We start from the raw sequence: 20,543 nt of genomic DNA on the forward strand, positions 1-20,543 counted from the left end.
TCCTGGCTCCGCCACAGGCTGTGAGTCCTCAGAGGGCCCCTCTGTCCTCTGAGCCTCCGTTTTCTCATGTAGCTGTGGTGGGCAGGCCAGGGGGTGCCTAGACACGCGTTGAGGGTGGGGACCACGCTGTGGTCTATCACATCCCCGTGTGCCTGGCACACACTAGGTGCTCCATACACAATTGCTTCTTGAACAAAGGAGTTAATAGATGTCAAACTACTGTAAAAGCTATACATTAAGCACTATATGTACAGAAGACATTTTAGCTCAGTGACATACTAATAGTGTTAGAGAGGCAGTTTCAGGGTTGAGTGACATTGGAGCAGAGAGTTATCATTTTAAAATAACAATACTTGACACCTCACGGGCGATTAAAAATGATTTTCAAACCAAAGGACTCAGAGAATGTCTGTGTGGAAAGCCGCAATCTTGCCCGTGTGTTAACGTTAACGTACTAAAGAATTACCAGGTTTACAGCTGAGGCTCTGGCCTTGGGCGCAGCACTCAAACTGGAGGACTTGATTTTCTTCCATTTAAAACGATAGCCATCGTAGCTGTGCTTATCTTACTGAGTTACTGCAAGGGTCAAAATCAGGTGAGGTGTAAAAAACCCTTGTACTGCAAGGTTCTGTGTTGCTTTAGAAAGATGACTGATAACTTTTTCTGATGCGCGCAAAAAGAAAGACAATTACTATTATTAATCCGGTTTGGAAAATGAGACTACTGATCCTCAAAGAGAGGTTCCACTTACTCAAGAGTCTCTCCCTCCCTCATGCTGGAGTTATAAATAGCAAAGTCAAGTGAGGCTGCAACTTTCCGCTAGGCTCTCTGACAAGATGAGGCGACCAAGTCATGTTCTGCTTCACTTAAGATAACATCATAAGACCTCGTGAACAGCATCTGATACTGACAAAGTTCTCAGGAAGTAGAGGAACTAACATTTACACAGAACCTACTACGTACCAAGAGCTTTACACCTTCACATCACTTCTAGAGGCAGATAATGCAGCATTCCTAATTTTATAGCCTGGGAGATCGGGATACAGAAGTTATGCACTTGATCCAAGGCCACAAAACGGCTAAAGGATTAGGCCCCAGGTCTGTCTGCCTCATTCTTCATTCTGGAAAGCAGGGGATGGGATTAAAATCTGAGACTACCCTGGGCCAAGCCGAAGACTTGGAGATACTGTAGTCTCCTCAGGATGAATAGCTGTGGAATAATCAGAGGCCCTCAAAACACAAAGAAGAGTGCGGCTCCCTAATCACAGCTCCTTAAAAGCTCAGCTTTATCTTTGGGCCCAAGAGCTTATCTTGTGTTGAGCAAATTGAGGCCCAGCTGACTGGCAAAGCAAGAGAGGAGAAGAGAGGGTGATAAAATATTCATTTCCTTAAACGGTACCTTCCTGCTAATGATGGACAGCCGGAAAGATCCGGAGGTCACAACTGTTAAAACAAGTGTGATTTTTAGATAGTGACTTGGAGCCTACGCAGAATCTAATCGTGAAACTCTGCATCAGGATATTCCGGCTGAGAAGAGCCCGGGGATTCATGCATTTACCGGGGTCAGAGAGACTTGGCTGGGAGTGGGAGTTCTGCCTCTTGGAGCTCTGTGACCTTGGGCAAGACATCTTATCTGTGTGAGCCTCAGGGTTCCATCTGTAAGGTGGGAATGAGGGTTCAAGCCACACAATCTTGTTGTGAGAGATAAGATATTGCATGTAAACCCCATTCATGGAGCCCTCAATAAATGTTACCCCTCTCCCCTCCCCGCCCCCCCCCCACAATTTCTAAGAGTCTTGTTGCCCTGTAAAGCAAGCGAACATGTTTCTCTAAAGAATCGCTGTCCTCTGATAGGCACTAGCTGCAAAAGGCAGCAAAGGACCTCGCCTAAGAGACTCTTCAGTCTTAGTCGGTCAGTTTACAGGTGAGTAAACTGAGGCTCAGAGAAGGAAAAGAACTTGAGTTGGTACTTGGACTAGGATTCCGAATCCACACACTGTGTGACTCAGGATGAAGCCTCTTCTCTACATCCTTCACACGAACTTGCTTCATTCTCATGCCAACGTGTGAGTTACAGGGAAACTAGTCCCCTATCTTACCACTGGGGAAACTGAGGCTCATAGAGGGCAAGTGTCTTGCACACTACCACTCAGCCAAAGATAGTTGGTGACACAGCCAGAACTGGAACCCAGTTCTCTGCTCACCTCAACCAGTTCTTCCCACACACAGGATGTCCCACACCCCCAGCCGTCCCCCATGGGGGCCTGCAGGTGCCACTAACTACTGCTTGGCTGGGATTCAGAAACTTTGCACTGAAAAGCCCCATTTTGTCTTACAAGGTGCTTTTTCTTCAGGGGATGACTGGTTAATGGTTTCTTTTGGCCTCATATTCAGACACCACAAGGTTGTAATAATTTAAAATCTGAGGGGGGCCAGGGTGGCTCAGTTGGTTGGGCATCCAACTTCGGCTCAGGTCATGATCTCATGGTCCGTGAGTTCGAGCCCCGCGTTGGGCGCTGTGCTGACGGCTCAGAGCCTGGAGCCTGTTTCAGATTCTGTGTCTCCCTCTCTCTCTGCCCCTGCCTGCTCACACTCTCTCTGTCTCTCAAGAAGTGAATAAACATTAAAAATCAATCAATCAATCAAAATAAAATCTGAGAACAAAAATGTAAGTTTTCCATTTAAAGACAGAAACCGTGTGAGCGGACTTTAAACAAGACCTCAGAGCACAACCTTACACTTGCATCCAATCTAGACCGATCCAGGGGAGAGAAACACGATGATCACTCCATGGGCCTGGTTTACACTGAGCTACTGGTAGAGCTGATGTTATACTTTGGTCATTTACAATTCTGTGCATTTGACGGAAACTGAAAATCTGTTTTACTTTCATTACATAAGTAATGCGTGCCCAAGGCAGAATAGCAGACCACATAACTGAGTGAGTTAAGGAAATTAAAATCACTTATTAAATACATTAAATTTTTTCCCCTTCTTCCATGATGTTTATATTTCAAATTAAGGCTGAATTTCTAATTAGTGACAAATTGGATGCTGTCATATTTATCTGATGTGTGGCTATGGTGCAGTTTCTCTAACTCTGATGGGCAAGCAAGGGGGAGGTCCGGTGAGTTGTGCCTTCACTCACGTGGGGTCTGATCGCTGCTCTAAATGGCTGTACAGCCCCCGGGAAGTTACTCAGCTTCTCTGGGCCTCAGTTCCCCCTCATAAAAGTGGGATTAGATACCTACTTTATAGCATGTGCGCGAGAATGGAGTGAGTCAAAATGTGTGTGTGGGGTTTTTCACAGAAGCAGACACTGAAGAATATTAATTTACCTTCCCTTCAGGAGGGGTGAAACTTGGAGCTGTACTTTCTTTTATTCAGTTAATATTTCCAGTGCTGTGTTCCGAAGGTGTTTGCTTTGGAGTTTGTCCTTCATTTTCAGTAGTGCTTTTAAAAGAAATGTGATGAACACATTCTTTTGAGAAGCGAAGGACCCTTCTGTATCATGGACAACAACCCTCCAATGGGTTACTTTACTAAAATGGAATGTCTGATTCTTGAGTCAATTGAACATAGTTAAGATCCATTAACAATTAAAACAACGCACTCAACTGGCCATTAAACATTTCCACAGCAAGGTGTGAAAACTTCTGGTCAGTTGGTAAACGCCAACCACATAAAGTTGTCTTCCATGAGCCTGAATGACAGAAAGAGCTATGTGACCATGAGAAGGGAGCACCCTCGGTTCTGCAGACCCTTCAGAGCATTTACTGGTATCGGTGCAATGGTAAGAGAGAGAAGCGATTTTATACCTGATAAATGTTTTCTTCCGTTTCGGGATCACGGATTGGCTCGTGTCCAGCCTCAAACACAATGTACTATTACGGAGCGGCCAGAGAGGAAAGGTCAGAGGGGAAGGAGAGAGAGGAAAAAAAAGGCATTTGGAATTCAGGATACAAATCTCAGTGAGCATTAAAGAAACAGTCACAACAGAAAATACCCTCAAGAGACAAGTGGATTACAGAAACACTACGGGTGCCTTGCACACCTCTGCCTTTTCTTACAAAAACGGCAAGGGTCTGATGGTCAGTGGTACAGGAGTGATTGCACGGGCCCCTGCACATCTTTGGGGAGATGTAACTTCTTCATTCAATGGCATTTTATCTCAGTAAGGTCTGCAAGTGCTTCATTGCTGAGTGGGAATGACATCTCTTGGGAACATCTGGGATCCCAACTTCATAATCTGGGTGACATCTGCTGCCCCCCTTTGCTTCCCTAAAGCTCCTAACTCAGCTTTGAAGTGCTCAGAAACCCCAAACCTCCACATCCCATAAATAGCACCTTATTTTACATTCTTAAATACTGAAACTCAATTTCTTTTCCCCTGTGCACGTTTCAGACTTTAAAGGACTGAGCCATTTCAAATAGGGCAATATTCTTCATTCCCTGTGAGCCAGTTGGCCAGGGCAGAGCTCACATTCTAGACAAATCCTCGCCCTCAGCATTCTATAGCCAGGGCATGCCGTTAGGCGTATCTTTGGCTTTTTTTGCTCACATATGCTAGAAACCTCTACTTTGTGTTACTCATATTATATTACTCATTTTATCCATACGGTTTTATTTTTGTCATAGCTGTACCAGCTTTTTGTGTGGAAACAGATATGTGTGACACACACACATAACTCGTAAGTTTCAGGTTTTCTTTTATGTCCTGCAAGTTCATTTTCTCACTCTTTTCTCTCCTTGGGAGTAAGTATGAGTGGGCTGGGGTTGGTGGTGGGAGGCATCCTCTTCCCTTTTCTCTGCATCTGTTTGTACACAGCACACACTTGGATCCAAGAGAAGCCATCTCTCTAGCCACACCTGGGCTGCGAGCTTGAGAGTCCAGGGATAGTTACTACCTGGGACATCTCTAGGATCTCCCTTACTCTCCTCCCAACAGCCCCTATGGCACGATCCAGACAATCAGAGGGGCCAGAGAGATCTCTCCCCACAGGCTTCCCAAAGCTTACAGACTGCCCTTTGGGCTTGCACTCAAATGTCACCCAAACTCACTCCCCATCCCCGGATCCTAACTCAGAGAAGCCTCCACACGAACTTGGAATATACAAGAGACTCCTGAAAACATCCAGTTCTGAGAATCAAACTTTTACAGATAGTGGAGGGGGCTGGGGCAGGGGCAGGAAGGAGGAAACCTATCTCAAGATCCCATGTTATGGATGCCAGCCAAACTTCTGTTCATTTTTTTATGGAAATTCACTCCTGGAGAGGCTGGCAGCCTGCACCCTTGGAAATAATCTCTGTCCCTTCTCCAGGCTCTGCCGTCAGGGGATTCTTCAGGGCTCTGACAAAGTGTCTGTAGCACAGGCCTCGCCATTCCTGACCCTAAAACCCCGATGGGTTTCAAAAATTACCTGGTATACAGGATCTTCAACATCCTCTTCCAAAATTGTCTACAGCAGAGCGAGTGAAGGGAGGTTGAAAAGCAGAAGATATAAAGGAAGAGGTGTGAGATTGTGTTCAGAAATCACAGGACAGTACAGAAACCAGCTCTGGGTAGGACAGGCTGCTGGGTCATTTTAGGGAGAAAACACACAGGGAAAAAAAAAAAAAAAAGGAAAAGAAAACTCTTGCAGCCACCCCCACCCCCACACCCACTATCAACAACAGCAAAAACAATTGCATTTCTTCTGTTCTCCTGCCCAGAAATCTTCCTCGGGATTCAAGATTTCACTTTCTCTCACATGTTCAGGATTTCAGAGAATAAAAGATCATCTCTAATGGCTTGCGCTCGGTGCCTGAAATTTACACGGGAACCTTTCATCTTTGTTTATTTCTACTTGGCAGCGGGAGGACAGGACCTGACTGTCAGTTTTCACATCTGTTTATTTGAAGTCCTAGTCTTCCCTGGTACTCGGGTAAATTCACAGGTATACCTGATACACAGCTTGTTCACACTGCTTATCCTTTTGTGCCTTTTTTTCCAATTCTTCTCGTTGCTTCAATTCGTAAATCAGTTGAAAGAGATCTCTCAAGTCCAGAATAACAGGTTCAGCCTGGAGTAGAAGGTGGGATGAAGCGCATTAGTAAGGGAATGGTATAAAGGCAGAAGCAGCCGGGCCCACTTTTGCCTTTGCCTGGTACAACCCGCAGCCCTTCCTTTTCCTATTAAACTGAGAGCATTCCGTCTTTAATTAATTCTACCTTGTTTATATTGGTTTAGCAAATTGCATCTAGGCTAAAGTTCATTTCTTCGACTAATTATATTTGCAAATTCATAATAATCATAAGCATAAAAGGCACTGCTTTTATTTATTAGTAATTCTAAATACAATAAAATTAGGGTAGGCCTTATGCAAAACAGCTATTTGTTTTCTCTTATTTTCTTTTTAAATGAGGCTATGAACACAAGCAAACTTATTTGTGTAGTGTGCCTCCATCCAGCTTAATCAGAAAGGAAAATAATTAGTCATTACGAAATACCCATTAGGGAGAAACACGACCGGATGGGCTGGAGCAAGCTTCCTTGCTCCGAGGCTATCTGAGCATCAGCATCGCTCCGTCTTACATCAGAGGCGGCCTTCAAACACCAACAGCGTGACTGCACGCGCTGTCCCCTAAAGCTACCAGGAAAGGCGCCCTCCTTGGATGGGGATACTCACCGCCTGGGCTGTTTTTATGGCGACAAATCTGTGATTCCCTTCCTTCCCACAAACGTATCCAAAGGCCCGGTGGTCTGTGATGTCCTTTGCAATGTAGGAAATTTCATGAACAGCATGATGATGCTGAAGGGCCTATCAGAGACAAAAGGAAGAACATATTTCATGGGACTTTCCCTTCGAGCTGTTGATCAATAAGAGATGCGTTTCAGCTACGTGTGAACAGGCCCGAAGGGCTTTGGAAAAGCTGTTGGGTCCAGATGGAAGGAAAAAAGAGCTGCGCCTGCCCTTGAGGGGTGGAGGCTTTCCTCCATGGTCTTAGTGCTGTGACCAGGCACACAAACAGGACTGCTCATATGCTGAATGAGCGTCTGTGGCCGTGGCTTCCATTAAGCTTGCCAGGGCCAGTCAGTCTAGTTCAAGGTGCAGGCTTCTGCCACAGCTCTCTTTGTGACACAGCCCCGTTGAAGTTCCGGCTTGATATTTAATACATTTCCATCCCCAGGGCCTCTGCTTGCCGTGGTGGAAAAGTACAGGGAGTACCGTTCAGTGTCACAGAACTATGCACTTGTATGGTTACAACCCTTATTTGACCGATGGTGACAGAGTGTCTCGGGGAACAAACACCTTCTTCTATCTTGTCCAGAGTCACCATCTGGGCTAGAGGTAGATGCCCTTAGTTCTCAGGCTCTTCCTGGGCTGGTCCTTCTGTTTGCCATGCCCATTCTTCTACCCATTTGTCCAAAAGGACATTTGAGGGGCGCCTGGATGGCTCCGTTGGTTAAGTGTCCAACTCTTGGTTTTGGCTCAGGTCATGAGGTCACGGTTTTGTGGGTTCGAGCCCCTGGTTGGGATCTGTGCTCCCCGCTTGGGATTTCCTCTCTCTCTCTCTCTCTTGCTTTCGCTCACAATCTGCCCCTCCCCCACTCGCACTGTGTCTGTCTCTCTCAAAATAAATAAATAAATGCAAAAAAAAAAAAAAAAAGACATTTGAATAGCACCACTTCTGTCAAATCTTCCCTGAATGAGGCTTGCTTTTCCTCCTCTGCAGAAATAATTCCATAGAACTTCGGTCTCTACTGATACGGCAATTCCTAATGGAGTCCTCACACACAGCTCCCTGGGTTCTTGCTTTCCAGACCTTCCTACTCTGATATATTTACCTGGCTCCTTGTCTGTCTTCACAGGATCCATCTTCCTCAACTCTGTCTTCCTAGAACCTTGTGCTATGTTTGACCCATAGTTCCTGAACTCAAGTAAATCAGGATAGTTGATCAGTAATTTGGTAATCTTTTGAAGCTGATCTTCCCACCTTTATTATCTAAGCTTCAACAAAATAATGCTTGCCATCCTATTGGTGATGGCCATCTGTAGGACCATTTTCCTATATTAAACCTACTCAAAGCAACACTTAGTACTCTGTGTAAAGGCTTGCGCAGGTAGCTGGGCATTATATGATGTGCTTAAAGTCCTTATAAGGGGCCTTTTCATTAAATTACATATTAAGAGCCTTGTATTCTGGCCACTTTGTGAGCACAATGCACTCCCTGCACCTCTCTGGACCTTTGCTTCTTCTTCTATCCAATGAGAAGTTTGTACCAGATCAATGGCTCCTAACTCAAAGCCCTGGGTCTACTTGCTTCATTAAAGGTAATAAAAAGAAGTCCTAAGCAGTTTTCAACATTTCAAAAAGCTAAGCAGAAATTTGTAACTACTCTTAATTAAGACTACACATGTGCATGCAAATGAAAATGCCAAGTTCTTTTCAAAATGTATCAGGTTTATGTTGTACTCCTTAGAATCATCTCTGAGGAGATTCTCTTTGGCATTTACTTATGGGTTTGAATAATTCAAGTAGGAAAGTGAATGATTATAAATACCCTTTTTTTTTGGTTGGACAAAATCTTCCCTGTTACCGAGTCCACGGAAGGAGGGAGACATGTAACACAAAGGGAACTTAATCATGAACATGGTAGGAATCACTGGAGTAGATGTTCTGGAAGGTCTGGTCCTATCACCCAAGATCCTTTAGCCATTAGGACCTTGAACCACACAGCCAGTCTCTTAGGTCAGTGGACATCTAGTCTCATGATGGTCATCACCTTAGTTCCGGACTACTGGCCCTGGCCTTCCAAAACACCCGATTCCCACACTGCTGCGACCTTTCTAGGTTTCTGACCTCATGAATCATTTCTGCAGTAGAATTTGCTGTTGCACCTTGATCTTCTAGACTCTGATCACTCACTAACCTCTCTGACTGCTCTTGTGACTCTCCCTTCAGGTCGTGCCTTGCCCAGGTTGTCCACTGACCGCTGCACATCATGCTTGGTGGGTGGTGTCACTGTCTAGTCACCTAACTGGCCACAAGACAACTGTGTAACTCTACTGAATTCTGACCAAAATAAAGTTGGCGGGGAAGGAAATGTTTGTTAGTGGAAGACCGAGAATCCATTTATTCTTGTTTTATTAAGTGGACATGCTTAGCTAGTGGAGGAAAATTGCTCAAAGAGTGGTAGCTTTTTCATAGTGTTAATGATGTAAAATTGATGAGATTTATATTCACACCACATGGGTGTATTGATTTATAGGCTTTTGTGAACTAGAATGGTATGCAGCAGGGGAAAGTGGAAGACAAAGACATTCTCTTTCTCCCCCTTTCCTCAAAGTATTTCTCTCTCTGCATAACGTGGAGAATGTTATCCACGTTTCCTATTAAATCAAAGTTTGACGACAGTACCTTATTGATTGCCAAGTGGAATATTGCTCTAAAATTAAACTGTGATTAGAAGTCTTCCTGGTGGAATTAGATTTGGAGATGACTGTGCAAGGGTAAAATATCACCTACTATGCAAGACAGCAGATGGAGTTGCTTTAATTTATCTGGGAATCCTCATTAAGTGTTTTAAAATCAAAACATTTTTAACGCCTGATGATACCTAATATTGCCTTGCGAAATATAGCTCTGTGCGTGCCTGAAGTGCCTAAAGATGTCTGTAACATGATCTTTTCCTACAGTTAATTTTATGTTATGTTAAATAGGATCGCTGTGAAAGTGGCTCATTTATTTGGAAACCAAGCATCATTGAGGGGATATGTCTCCACTTTCTCCAACCTCAACTGTGCAGATATAGCACAGATAACTTGGGAGATACAAACACATCAGAATCCTGATAATCCCTCTGGTCATATTACTGCATTCATCGTGGCAACTGCAAGAATCTTGCAAATACTTGTTCACTGAGGCTCAAAACTGCTCCATGTCTTCTAGGAGATTTTATGAACACAGTCAAAGCCAAAGGAACCTTGAACATCCTATTGTTTGGCTGCATTTATGAAAGGACTCAGGGTCACAGAGAGTTCTGGAGGGACCAGTCCTGAATGCAGCCCTCATTCTCCCTATGAAGGATAATGGAGCATTGATAAGAGGAAGCAAGATCATGTAGAATCGAGGTCTCCACTCCTTAGACTCCTGCCTCCCCAGTCCAACAACAAAGCCATGATCCCTGAAAAGTCTGGATGAGGAAGGGGAGAGTTGGCCAAGGAGGGAAAGTTGGCCAAGGAGGCAGAGTTGAAGCTGTTCCAGATTCTTGCAGGTATCTGAGGTCAGAGAGGGTCATAAATCAGAAGGTTTGGAAGAGAGGCTGGTTTGCTATAAGGATCTCAAAGAAAAAGGTCAAGACAGCATGTTCTGGAAGCAAGCTTTCATGAGCTTGTGACTATCTGTGATGTTCACTGAGCAGTCAGGCTGGAAAGATGTGGTGAGACCCTTGGCCATGGGAAATAAAGATCATTTCATCCCAGGAGGGTTTCTGTGGGGAGGTCCTGGGCATCACAAGTTGTTCTGGAGGGCATAGGGAATACTGGGCCAGAGGACGAGGGAGCAGGGAGGAAAGGGAGAGTCTGGTCTTCCTTCTTCCACATTTCCTTAGGGAAACAGTTTGCCTTAGGAAAACTTAGTCTAGATATTGAGGTACTGCCCCAAATCTAAGCAGGTATTTGCTTTTAAAAGTAGTCTTCAACGACACCCTGTTTCTCTGCTACCACTTTATTCTTCTCCCATTCGGAACCCTCCCTGTTGTATTACGGATGAAAGTTGTTACTGAAGAATTCTAAAGATAGACCAGAGACTAGACTCCTCAGTCTGGTCTGATCTTCCTCCCATCACTGAACTTCAGGGGAGCCAGGCTACAGACAGTCTGAAGAGCCCATCCCTGCCGCCTTCGGTTCTGTACTTCTGGGCCTGTATGCCACTGTTCACATTTTCCCTGTCGATCACCCTCTTCATCCCCATCACCAATCCTTCAGTGACTCCATGTACCTAAATCATACATATGCTCCCAGGCTAGTTCCAACAGCGTGCTCGTCCAGGGAACCTTCCCTGACCCCTCCATTTCCCTCCATTTCCCAGTGATAATTCCTGTCCCTAGACCTCAGTGCCTTGTATTTGTTCTTCTATCTAGGATGCTTCATTTTGTTTCATGTTTACCCATTCATCCACTTCTTCATACCATGTGTATTTACCGAGTACCTGTTATGTTCCAGGTCTCATGCTTAGTCCTACATCCATCTAGATTCTTAAAACACAGTCCCTTCCCTGAGGACCTTGCAATCTCATAAAAACACGCAGGATAAGAAACCAACGACCACAATATAATAAGATGAGCTTATATTAAAGGTGTGCATAGGGTGTTACATTGGCTCAGAGCAGGGATGGGGAAGGGCGTCAGGAAGACTTGACAAAGCAGCTGGCCTTGAACTGAATCTCAAAGGCTAAGGGCAAGTCCCCAGAAAATCATGGGAAAGGGCAGTCTAGGCAGAAAGAACCGAACATTCACAGGAAAAAATACTCACCAGGACTCAGGGGAGTCAACAAAAAAAGCAAAACAAAACAAAACCTCTGTGCACCTGTTTTCTCTCTACTTTGGCGTTGTTAGCTTGTTGAGAGAAAGATCCATGTCTAATTCTTCTCAGTCTCCTCCCAGCTCCTAATACTGTTCCTTTTGAACAGTAAGTGCTAAATAACATTTGATGAACTACAGAAGGAAGGAAGGAAGAGCCACGCCATCTGAAGACACGCACTGCATGAGGTAGTTGCTCAATAAATGCTCGATGAATGACTGAATCAGTTTAATTCATGATATTTCACACAAGACTCGTTCTGTGAACAGAAGGTTTCTTATCTGATCATCATTAAATCTTTTTTTTTTTTTTCCTTAGCATTTCTATGAGCCATTTACCAATGTTTAAATGAAGTATCAAATTGTTTGGAGGGTTACCATCTGACAGAATAAATTACAGAGGAGACTTAATTTGTAGTACGGTTCAATACAACCAATTAAATACAGTATGGATTGGAAAGTCATCTACTCAGACTTTACCACTAGCTTTTTTTTTTAAAGAATAAATTTTACCCTATTTAGCCTTCATATTATTTGTGTGTATGTGTGTGTGTACAGGAGTGTGTGCTTTCTCGAGGCAATATCAGTCACAGGGAAAATACACACCAGGCTTCAAGTGAGTTAACAAAAACAAAACAGAAAAGCAGATACACAGATAGACACAGAATAAAAATAGATACATGAAAAATACACTGCTTCACACCACAGACAATTACAGTAGTTAAAACCTCACAAGACAAAGGCAGGCCCAGGCTCATTATAAAGGCCTTTCTCTTTTCTAACATATTTTTGGATGCGTGTGCTGCATCACAGTGCCAACGAGGCTGGGAAGCAACCTCTGTACCACCCCCAGGCGCCCCATCATGAAATGCTCAGCGGAGCTGGTCAGAGTAAAGTCTTCCTTGAGGTCCCACCCTGAAATCTTCTGGAAGGTGTAATTCAAGGACAAAACCCAATTTCCAAACATTTAGTCTCTCGCTGCAAGGGCACTGTGATAGCAGAGGGAAGAATATGGACTCTGGAGCCAAAGAGAACACAATTCAAATCTAAGCATTATCATTTACCAGACGGGTAGCTTCAGGCACCTCTTTCTAACTTTCTGAGCCTTATTTTGTCTTTTTGTATGACATGCAGAATGATAAAGAACCTGAAAGTTTGTTGGAAATATTAAACTAATTCATATAAAACAGACCAGATAAAAATGAAATGTCATTTTTCCCCCCCCAGAATGGAAAAAAAAAAAAAAAAGAAAGAAAGAAAAGAAAATACCTAGCGTTGACAGAAGTGTGGGGAAATATACTTTCTTTGGCTACTAGTTTCTATGTCTGGGGATAATAATAATAACTCTCTCATGGTCCTGTTAGGAGGATAGATGACTTACGGATAGGTAAAGGGCTTGGAACAGTGTGAAACACGTAGCAAGGGCTGTGTAGATTTTGGCCATTATGGTTACTTTTATTGTTTGTGGGAGTTTGATTTGGTGCAACTTTTCTGGAGGGTAGACTGGCTGTATATTTCAAAGCCTTAAAGACATGTATAAACTTTGACCCATGATTCTTCTTGCAGGGATTCAATTATCTGTAAATAATGTAAGATGTGTGTGGGCAAAGGCTCGGACACAAGCTATTCCCCACCGTGCTATAAGAAATAGTGACAAATTAGGAATGTTTGAAAGGTTGAGCACTAACTGGTTGTAGAAATTGCATTGTGATATACGATGAAAGAATACGCGGTATCTGGAAATCATCTAGAGAAATGTTAGGAATTTTCGGCACAGAAACATAGTCACGATATTCTGTTGAATTAGAGAAAACATCTTGCAAAATAGTATGTTCAATATGATTCTGTTTTTGGAAAAAGAGCATGCATACCCATATATATGTATAAAGCGTCTAGAAGTATGCCCAACAAAATCTTAATGAGAGCTCTCTCTTGAGTGGTGGAATTACCAGTGATTTTCAGAATCTGACTTTTTGCTTATTTATACTAAGTAAAAAATTACACTTCAGTTAATTACATAAATACTAAGGGTTAAATAAGTATTAGAATATTAATAAGTATACAAGGGCGCCTGGGTGGCTCAGTCGGTTGAGCATTTGACTCCTGATTTTGGGTCAGGTCATGATCTCACTGTTTGTGGGATTGAGCCCCATGTCAGGCTCTGCACTGTCAGCATGGAGCCTGCTCAGAATTTTCTCTCTCCTTCTCTCTCTGCTCCTCTCCCGCTCTCTCTCAAAATGAATACATAAGCTTAAAAAAATATTGATAAGTATTAAAGAAAGAACATAAGATGCTTCTTTCTTATTTGGATTCAGTGAATAATGTGTGCACTGCCATCTATAGGTTTCTACATTCGTCCTGGAGTCCACTCAGCCTCCATCACTCTCCGCCTCCACAACTACATCTTGTCAAGTGCACCCCCCAATGTCTTTCACTCTCTCCATTTCTCTCCATCTCCACTACCAGACCCAGGTCACAGCTACTATTTCCAGCCTGGATAAAAGCGGCAACCTCAGTCCCCACCCATCCACTTCTGAGAACCTCTGCTACGATCATCCCACCACAGATGAAGGGATTGAGAGAAAATCTTGGCAACTCTGATCAAGGCTATCTCATAGGTAAAATACATCAAAGACTGCCCAAAGGCTCTTCAGGTAAAGACCAAAATCTTTGCGAGGGCCTCTGTCTACCTCCCCGGGGTGTCTCGCCATGGCTCCCTTGCTTCCTACAACCCTGGCGGCCATTATTCAGACTCTCGGAAGTGCTGCCCTCCCATCTCAGGGTTTTGCACAAGCTACTCTGTCCACCTAGGACACTCAACTCCTCCTTCTTCAGATCTCAGCAGAGATGCCTGTTCCCCTCTCAAGTCTTCCCTGACTTTCCAGTAGGGACCTGGTTCCCATGCCACACGTCTTCTTAGCTTGCTGGACTTTTCCACGTGGGGCAGCTGTTGAGTTTGCCACTATGGATATGGACTCATACACATAATAGCTCCAGGATGGCACCAACGATACCATTTTTTCCTTATCTCATCCTGAGCATCAAATACAGTGCCTGACATAGAGCAAGCAAGCAGTACATATATATTTTTTGTTGTTAAAGTTTACCATTTTAACCATTTTTAAATGTACAGTTTTGTGGCATGAAGCGCATTCCCACTGGTCTGCAGCCATCACCAGCACCTATCTCTAGACTTTGCCATCTTCTCAAGTTGACAGTCTGTACCATTAAATACTAACCCACTCCTCTCTTCCCCCAGCCCCTGGCAACTACCTTCTCCTTCCCATCTCTATGAGTTTGTCAGTACATATTCTTAATGAATAACTTGAATGAATCTGTCAGCAGGACTCTGAATCCAAGTCTCTCCTTGAACCCCCCACTCTAACCCACTGCCTCTAGGGATGTCTTCCTCACTAAGACTTTACTTCCTTAGCTGTTAAAATGAGGAGGCTGTATGCAGTAAGTAGTCAGGTCCTGTTTTGCTCCAGACGCTTTTTAAAATTTTGTTATTTTTTAATGTTTATTCATCAAAAAAATTTTTTTTAACATTTTATTTACTTTTGAGAGAGACAGAGACAGAGTGAGAGCGGGTGAGGGGCAGAAAGAGAGGGAGACAAAGAATCCGAAGCAGGCTCCAGGCTCCCAGCTGCCAGCACCAGAGCCTAATGTGGGGCTCGAACCCACAAACCACAAGATCATGACCTGAGCCAAAGTCAGACGCTTAACCGATGGAGCCACCCAGGTGCCCCAATGTTTATTCATTTTTGAGAGAAAGAGAAAGCATGAGTGAAGGAGGGGCAGAAGAGAGGAAGACACAGAATCTGAAGCAGGCTTCAGGCTCTGAGCTTTCAGCACAGAGCCCGACGTGGGGCTCAAACTCGTGAACTTCAAGATCATGACCTGAGCTGAAGTTGGACGCTTAACAAACTGAGCCACCTAGGTGTCCCTGCTCCAGACACTTCTTCAATTCCTCTTTAAATTTTATAACAACACAGCATCTATAAAAGGCAGCTTCTTCTTAGGCCTCAAAACATGTTATAGACACACAGCTCTGCAGTATCTACAATAGGCAAATTATGGAAGCAGCCCAAGTGTCCACTGACTGACTGATGAGTGCATAAAGATGATGTGATATACGTATGTGTGTGTGTATATATGTGTGTGTGTGTGTATATATATATATATATATGGATATATTATATATATTATTTTTATTTTATTATTTTATATATTATATGATATTATATATCTATAATGGAATATTACTCAGCCATAAAAAAGATGAAATCTTGCCATTTGCACTGACATGAATGGAGCTAAAGAGTATTATGCTAAGCAAAATAAGTCAGAGAAAAACAAATTCTACATGATTTCACTCATATATGGAAGTTAAGAAGGAAAACAAATGAGGAAAGGGGGGAAAAGAGAGGGAGAGAGACAGGCATACCAAGAAAGAGACTCTTAACTATAGAGAACAAACTGATGGTTACCAGATGGGCGATGGGTGGGGGTGGGGATGGGTGAAATAGGTGATAGAGATTGAGGAGAGCACTTGCTGTGATGAGCACCGGGTTTTGTATGGAAGTGTTGAATCACTATATTATACACCTGACAATAATACAACATGGTATGCTAACTAACTGGGCTTTAAATAAAAATTAAAAAAAGAACACGCTACGCACAAAAGAATTAACACCCAGTAAATACACAGCTCTAGAAAGATGTGAATGAAGTCCTTGCCTAAAAATGGGGAGATGAACTAGTTAACTGAGAGCATTCTAGACCTATGATTTGGACCTAAATTTGTCTAAGAGGCAAAGTGGAGCCAGGTGTGCCTAATCAATTAGCAATCACAAAAGTGACAACGAAGCAGGTTTCTGTTCCAAAGACATGAAAACCACCTTAAACAGGAAACTGGCTTCCATGTGAAACACTAGTTTCCTAACACTGGGGTTCCATCAAAATTCCACATCCCGTAACTAAGGACAGTCAGGGTTGGCAGCGGATTAGACTACTGTCCTCTTTCAATTCACATCCGTCCCCCACAGCCCTTCGGTACCAGGCACTCTGGGATGACCAAGGGACACTCTGCGCTCTCAAAAGTCAACAATAAGTGCATGTGTGTGGAAGGGAGGGGCTCCTTTTCTGCTAAGCACTCAGAGTAGTTTGCGTATTGCGCTGTCCTATTCTCATTTCCAAAAGGCATGTAGTGTGGTGGAAGGATCTGAATCTCAGCTTTGTGGCCATGGGCAAGTCACCTTATGTCACCAAACCTCAGTTTTCTTCACCTGTAAAATGGGAATGATGGCTTCCTCATAGGGAGGAAATGAGGAAGATCACATCAAATGCCTAACAGTATATCTAGTAGATGATGGACTTTTAATTCTTCAGCTATTTTCCCCCGTCAACTGAGTTTAAGATTCTCAATCTACTGGACTACACAGTGTCCAATCACCAAGCATGCTTCCCTCAGGTAAGGACTTCCTTAGAGCTGACAGGATAATAGTCTTTGAGTATACAAAGGCTGGTGAGAACCAGAGTCTACTGGGAAATCAAGTTACCAGAAGAGCAAGAGAAGCTGAGAGTTAGGGAAGAGTCAGTCTCTCTCTCCCTCCCTCCCTCCCTCTCTCTCTCTCTTTCTCTCTCCCTCCCTCCATTCCCTCCTTCCTTCCTTTCCTTCATTCCTTCCCTCCCTCCTGCCTTGTTTCCTTCCTTCCTTCCTTCCTTCCTTCCTTCCTTCCTTCCTTCCTTCCTGTGAGTGGGGCATGGGGCAGTGCAAGAGGGAGAACCTTAGGCAGGCTCCATGCGCAGCGCAGAGGCTGATGCAGGCTTGATCCCACGACCCTGGGATCTTGACCTGAGCCGAAATCAAGAGTCGAACACTTAACCAAGTGAGCCACCCAGGCGCCCCAGGGAGAGTTTCAAACGTTATGTCGAAGAACCCAGATGGTGCCATCCTGGAAAATTTAACTCTGTAGTTTTCAGTTATATAAATCAGTGGATTCCTTTTGTGGTTCAAGACAGTTGGAGGTGGATTTTGTATTACTTGCAAGTAAGATTTCTGAACAATATAGTGATCATCATTTCCCTGTCTCAGGAGGAAGCAAGCTCAGAAAGAAGTGATGTGCCCAAGGAACGGCAGCTGACATGAGCTTTTATCAAGTCTCATTGACACTCAAGTCTATGCCTGGTTTATGGTTAGTAGTATTTAATCCTGGAACTGCAATTTTGAATTTGCTTTGGGTATATATTAGGATAAAACAAATACATAAGTATAGTGTTATTAGAAAGCAAGATTTTCAGTGCAAGAAAAACGAGATACAAATACGAAAGAAATAAACAGACAATTTTAAGTTTGAATTGGAAATATCACTATGAACTCATGACTTTAAAAGTAGACTCCTACCACCGCTCATGTAAAGGGCCCAGAAGCAATGAAACCCCAGCAGCAATGAACACGCCTAATGTGGCTACTTATTATCTTGCGATCTAGTTATCTATTGATCTCTAACCTAGCTAAAGAGAAAGAGTCAGAGAAAGCAAATATGGCAAAAGGGGGAATGTTCTGTTTGTTGGAACGCTTCCTAACATGCCAGAACCTCCCACTCTCCCTCCCTCTCAGAACAGGAGAAACCAAGGCCCTGGACATTTCAAGAGCTTAATTGAAAGTAGGCTGCAGACAAAAGGCCTTTACCAAGTCAACCTCAGGTGGGTCCAAAACATAAGGGGGCCATTTAGCTCTCTTAGAAGTGCTCACAGCCAGAGCTCCCAGTCCCTTTGTTCCTTGTTGCCTTCCTACGGGCCCGCATAAATGAACATCAGCCGGTACCTCTCTATTTTTAACAACATTTTCAAAAGTTCAGGTTGAATACATATGGGAACAACTTATACTTCTGAAACTCTGCGGAAAAAAATCCCAAACTTAGAAGATCCTCTAAATATGCATAGGAATTCAGATTTTATTTTCATTGTATTAAAAAGAAAAGGTACTACTGTGAGGGCCTCTTCTGTGCTCTGCACCTTGCCAGGCACTCGACACACGAAATCCGCACTGACTCCACTCAACAACTTTCCCTATTGTTTCTTCTCCTTTTACTGCTGAGGCAACTGAGACACAGAGAGGTTGGATAACTCGCCCCAGGTCACATGGCTAGGGTAGACTGACCCTGGGTTACGGCTTGTATGCCCCTGCAGCCTCTGTGCACTAAATACAACTTTGGATGTACTTTAACTGCTTATGTTCTCATTCTCCTAAAATTCTTATTTTTATTTCTGTTTCTTTCTGCATGAAGAGGCCTAATAACCATGGTAGGTGTTTAGTAATATAACCAATGATTTCGACATTTTAGCTTATGGTGTAAAATTATTGTAGCAAGTAGGTAAATGAGTGTGGATGAATGGAAATGAAACAGCATGTTTTGCTACAAGTCACTGCAGAAATGAGGTCATTATATTTAATGGAAAATTACTTTTTGTGTTGTAACCAGTCTGAAATTAACCTCTGCTTTGGTCACAATGAAATCTTGCACGCCAGACAGAAACTTACAAAAAAGGGCGCGTTGACTAAATAAAATGCAGCCAATGGAAAGAACACCAGATCAGGAGGCACTGAGATGGCTGTATTTCAGGTCCTGGTGTCTTCATTTATAAACCGAGATGGGTAACTGGTGGTGGTGGTGGGTAATATGGTTTCTAAGGTCTATTTTGCTAAGACACCTGGGTGCTAGGGCAACACATGACTTTGAAAAGCCACAGGTTGGCCTCTGAAATCTAGATCCATTATAGACTATTTGTGTCAACTTGGGCAAATCACCTCACTTCTCTGAACCTGGCACTCTCATCTATAACTCCATCAGATTGGGTGAGAGAACTAAAATAGATCATTCTGTTAAAATTCCTAGTATCCTGCCTGGTACCTAGTGATGCTTAAGAAATGGTACTTCCCCTCCAGCTCCAAGATTCTGTCATGTGACTTGTTTGTCATTGTCACATGTTGAATTGTGCCCTCCCAGAGTTCATGTTGAAGTCCTAAACTTTGGGGCTTCAGACTGTGAATTTATTTGGAAATAGTGTTGTTGGAAGTGTAATCACTTAAAATTAGGTCATATTAGAATAGGGTGTGCCTCCTATCAAACATGACTGGTGTTGTTATGAAAAGGGGAGATTTGAACACAGACACACATATGGGGGGGAAGACCATGAAAACATGAAGGCAGAGATGAGGGTGATGTGTCTAAAAGCTAGGGAGCACCAAAGATTGCTAGCAAACCACCAGAAACTGGAAGACGGGCTTGGGACAGACCCTCTGTCACAGTCCTCAGGAGGAAGCCTCCTTGCCAACATCTTGATCTAAGACTTGTAGCCTCTAGAACTATGGGACAATAGATTTCTGGTGCTTAAGCCTCTCAGCTGTAGTAGTTTGTTACGGGAGGGGCGGGGGAGTGGCTAGGAAAGTAATACAGCCATTCCTTTAATTTCATGACCACACCCACACTCCTTTGTTTGAGGAGTTCCCCCAAGAGGATACAGTGGTCACACAAAAGAACCTTAGGCATCCAGTCCTAACTGCTCCCTCAATAAGCCTTAATTTTCCCATCTGTAAAATGAGGGGGCAGGCCTGGCTCCTGCTAGCTTTGCTCTGCTTTTCAATCGTGGAGAGCCAACCCTTCAGTTTTCCTATTGCCGCCAGACCTTGCTGCTTAAATCAGAAGCTGAGAGGAGTGCAGTGCTGTGCAATTTACAGCTGCATCTGTCCAATTATTTCCCATTTAGCACTGTGCGGCATTTCCCCAAATACACCGCCAAACCACTGAGGTGGTGGGGCTGAGCTCTATGAGTACCAGGATCAATTGGTTCTCTCACACTAATTGGCCCCATGATTTGTTAGGCTATTGCCTTGGAAAATGAACTGTCAGTAGAAGAAATTAGTATGGAATTGTCCCCTTCGTTGGAAAGGCACCAAAGGCCACCCTGTAGCTAT

The 20,543-nt window shown here is 43.6% G+C and overlaps 1 protein-coding gene across 4 annotated transcripts in view; it reads right to left on the bottom strand.

Moving 5' to 3' along the window:
• DAB1 (DAB adaptor protein 1) overlaps positions 1–20,543 on the bottom strand; it is a 295,169-nt gene that overhangs the window by 57,238 nt on the left and 217,388 nt on the right. For 3 of the 4 annotated variants that reach the window (XM_030325085.1, XM_030325084.1, XM_030325079.1), the window contains exons 5-8: positions 6,669–6,800; positions 5,943–6,062; positions 5,421–5,459; positions 3,819–3,884 (exon numbers count right to left, since the gene is read on the bottom strand). In XM_030325085.1, the coding sequence (XP_030180945.1) occupies positions 3,819–3,884; positions 5,421–5,459; positions 5,943–6,062; positions 6,669–6,800 (357 nt within the window). The remainder of the gene's footprint in view (positions 1–3,818; positions 3,885–5,420; positions 5,460–5,942; positions 6,063–6,668; positions 6,801–20,543) is intronic. The other variant, XM_030325086.1, reaches the window with a different exon arrangement.

Source organism: Lynx canadensis, chromosome C1 (genome assembly GCF_007474595.2).
Source record: "Lynx canadensis isolate LIC74 chromosome C1, mLynCan4.pri.v2, whole genome shotgun sequence".
In the NCBI taxonomy this organism is placed as follows: domain Eukaryota; kingdom Metazoa; phylum Chordata; class Mammalia; order Carnivora; family Felidae; genus Lynx; species Lynx canadensis.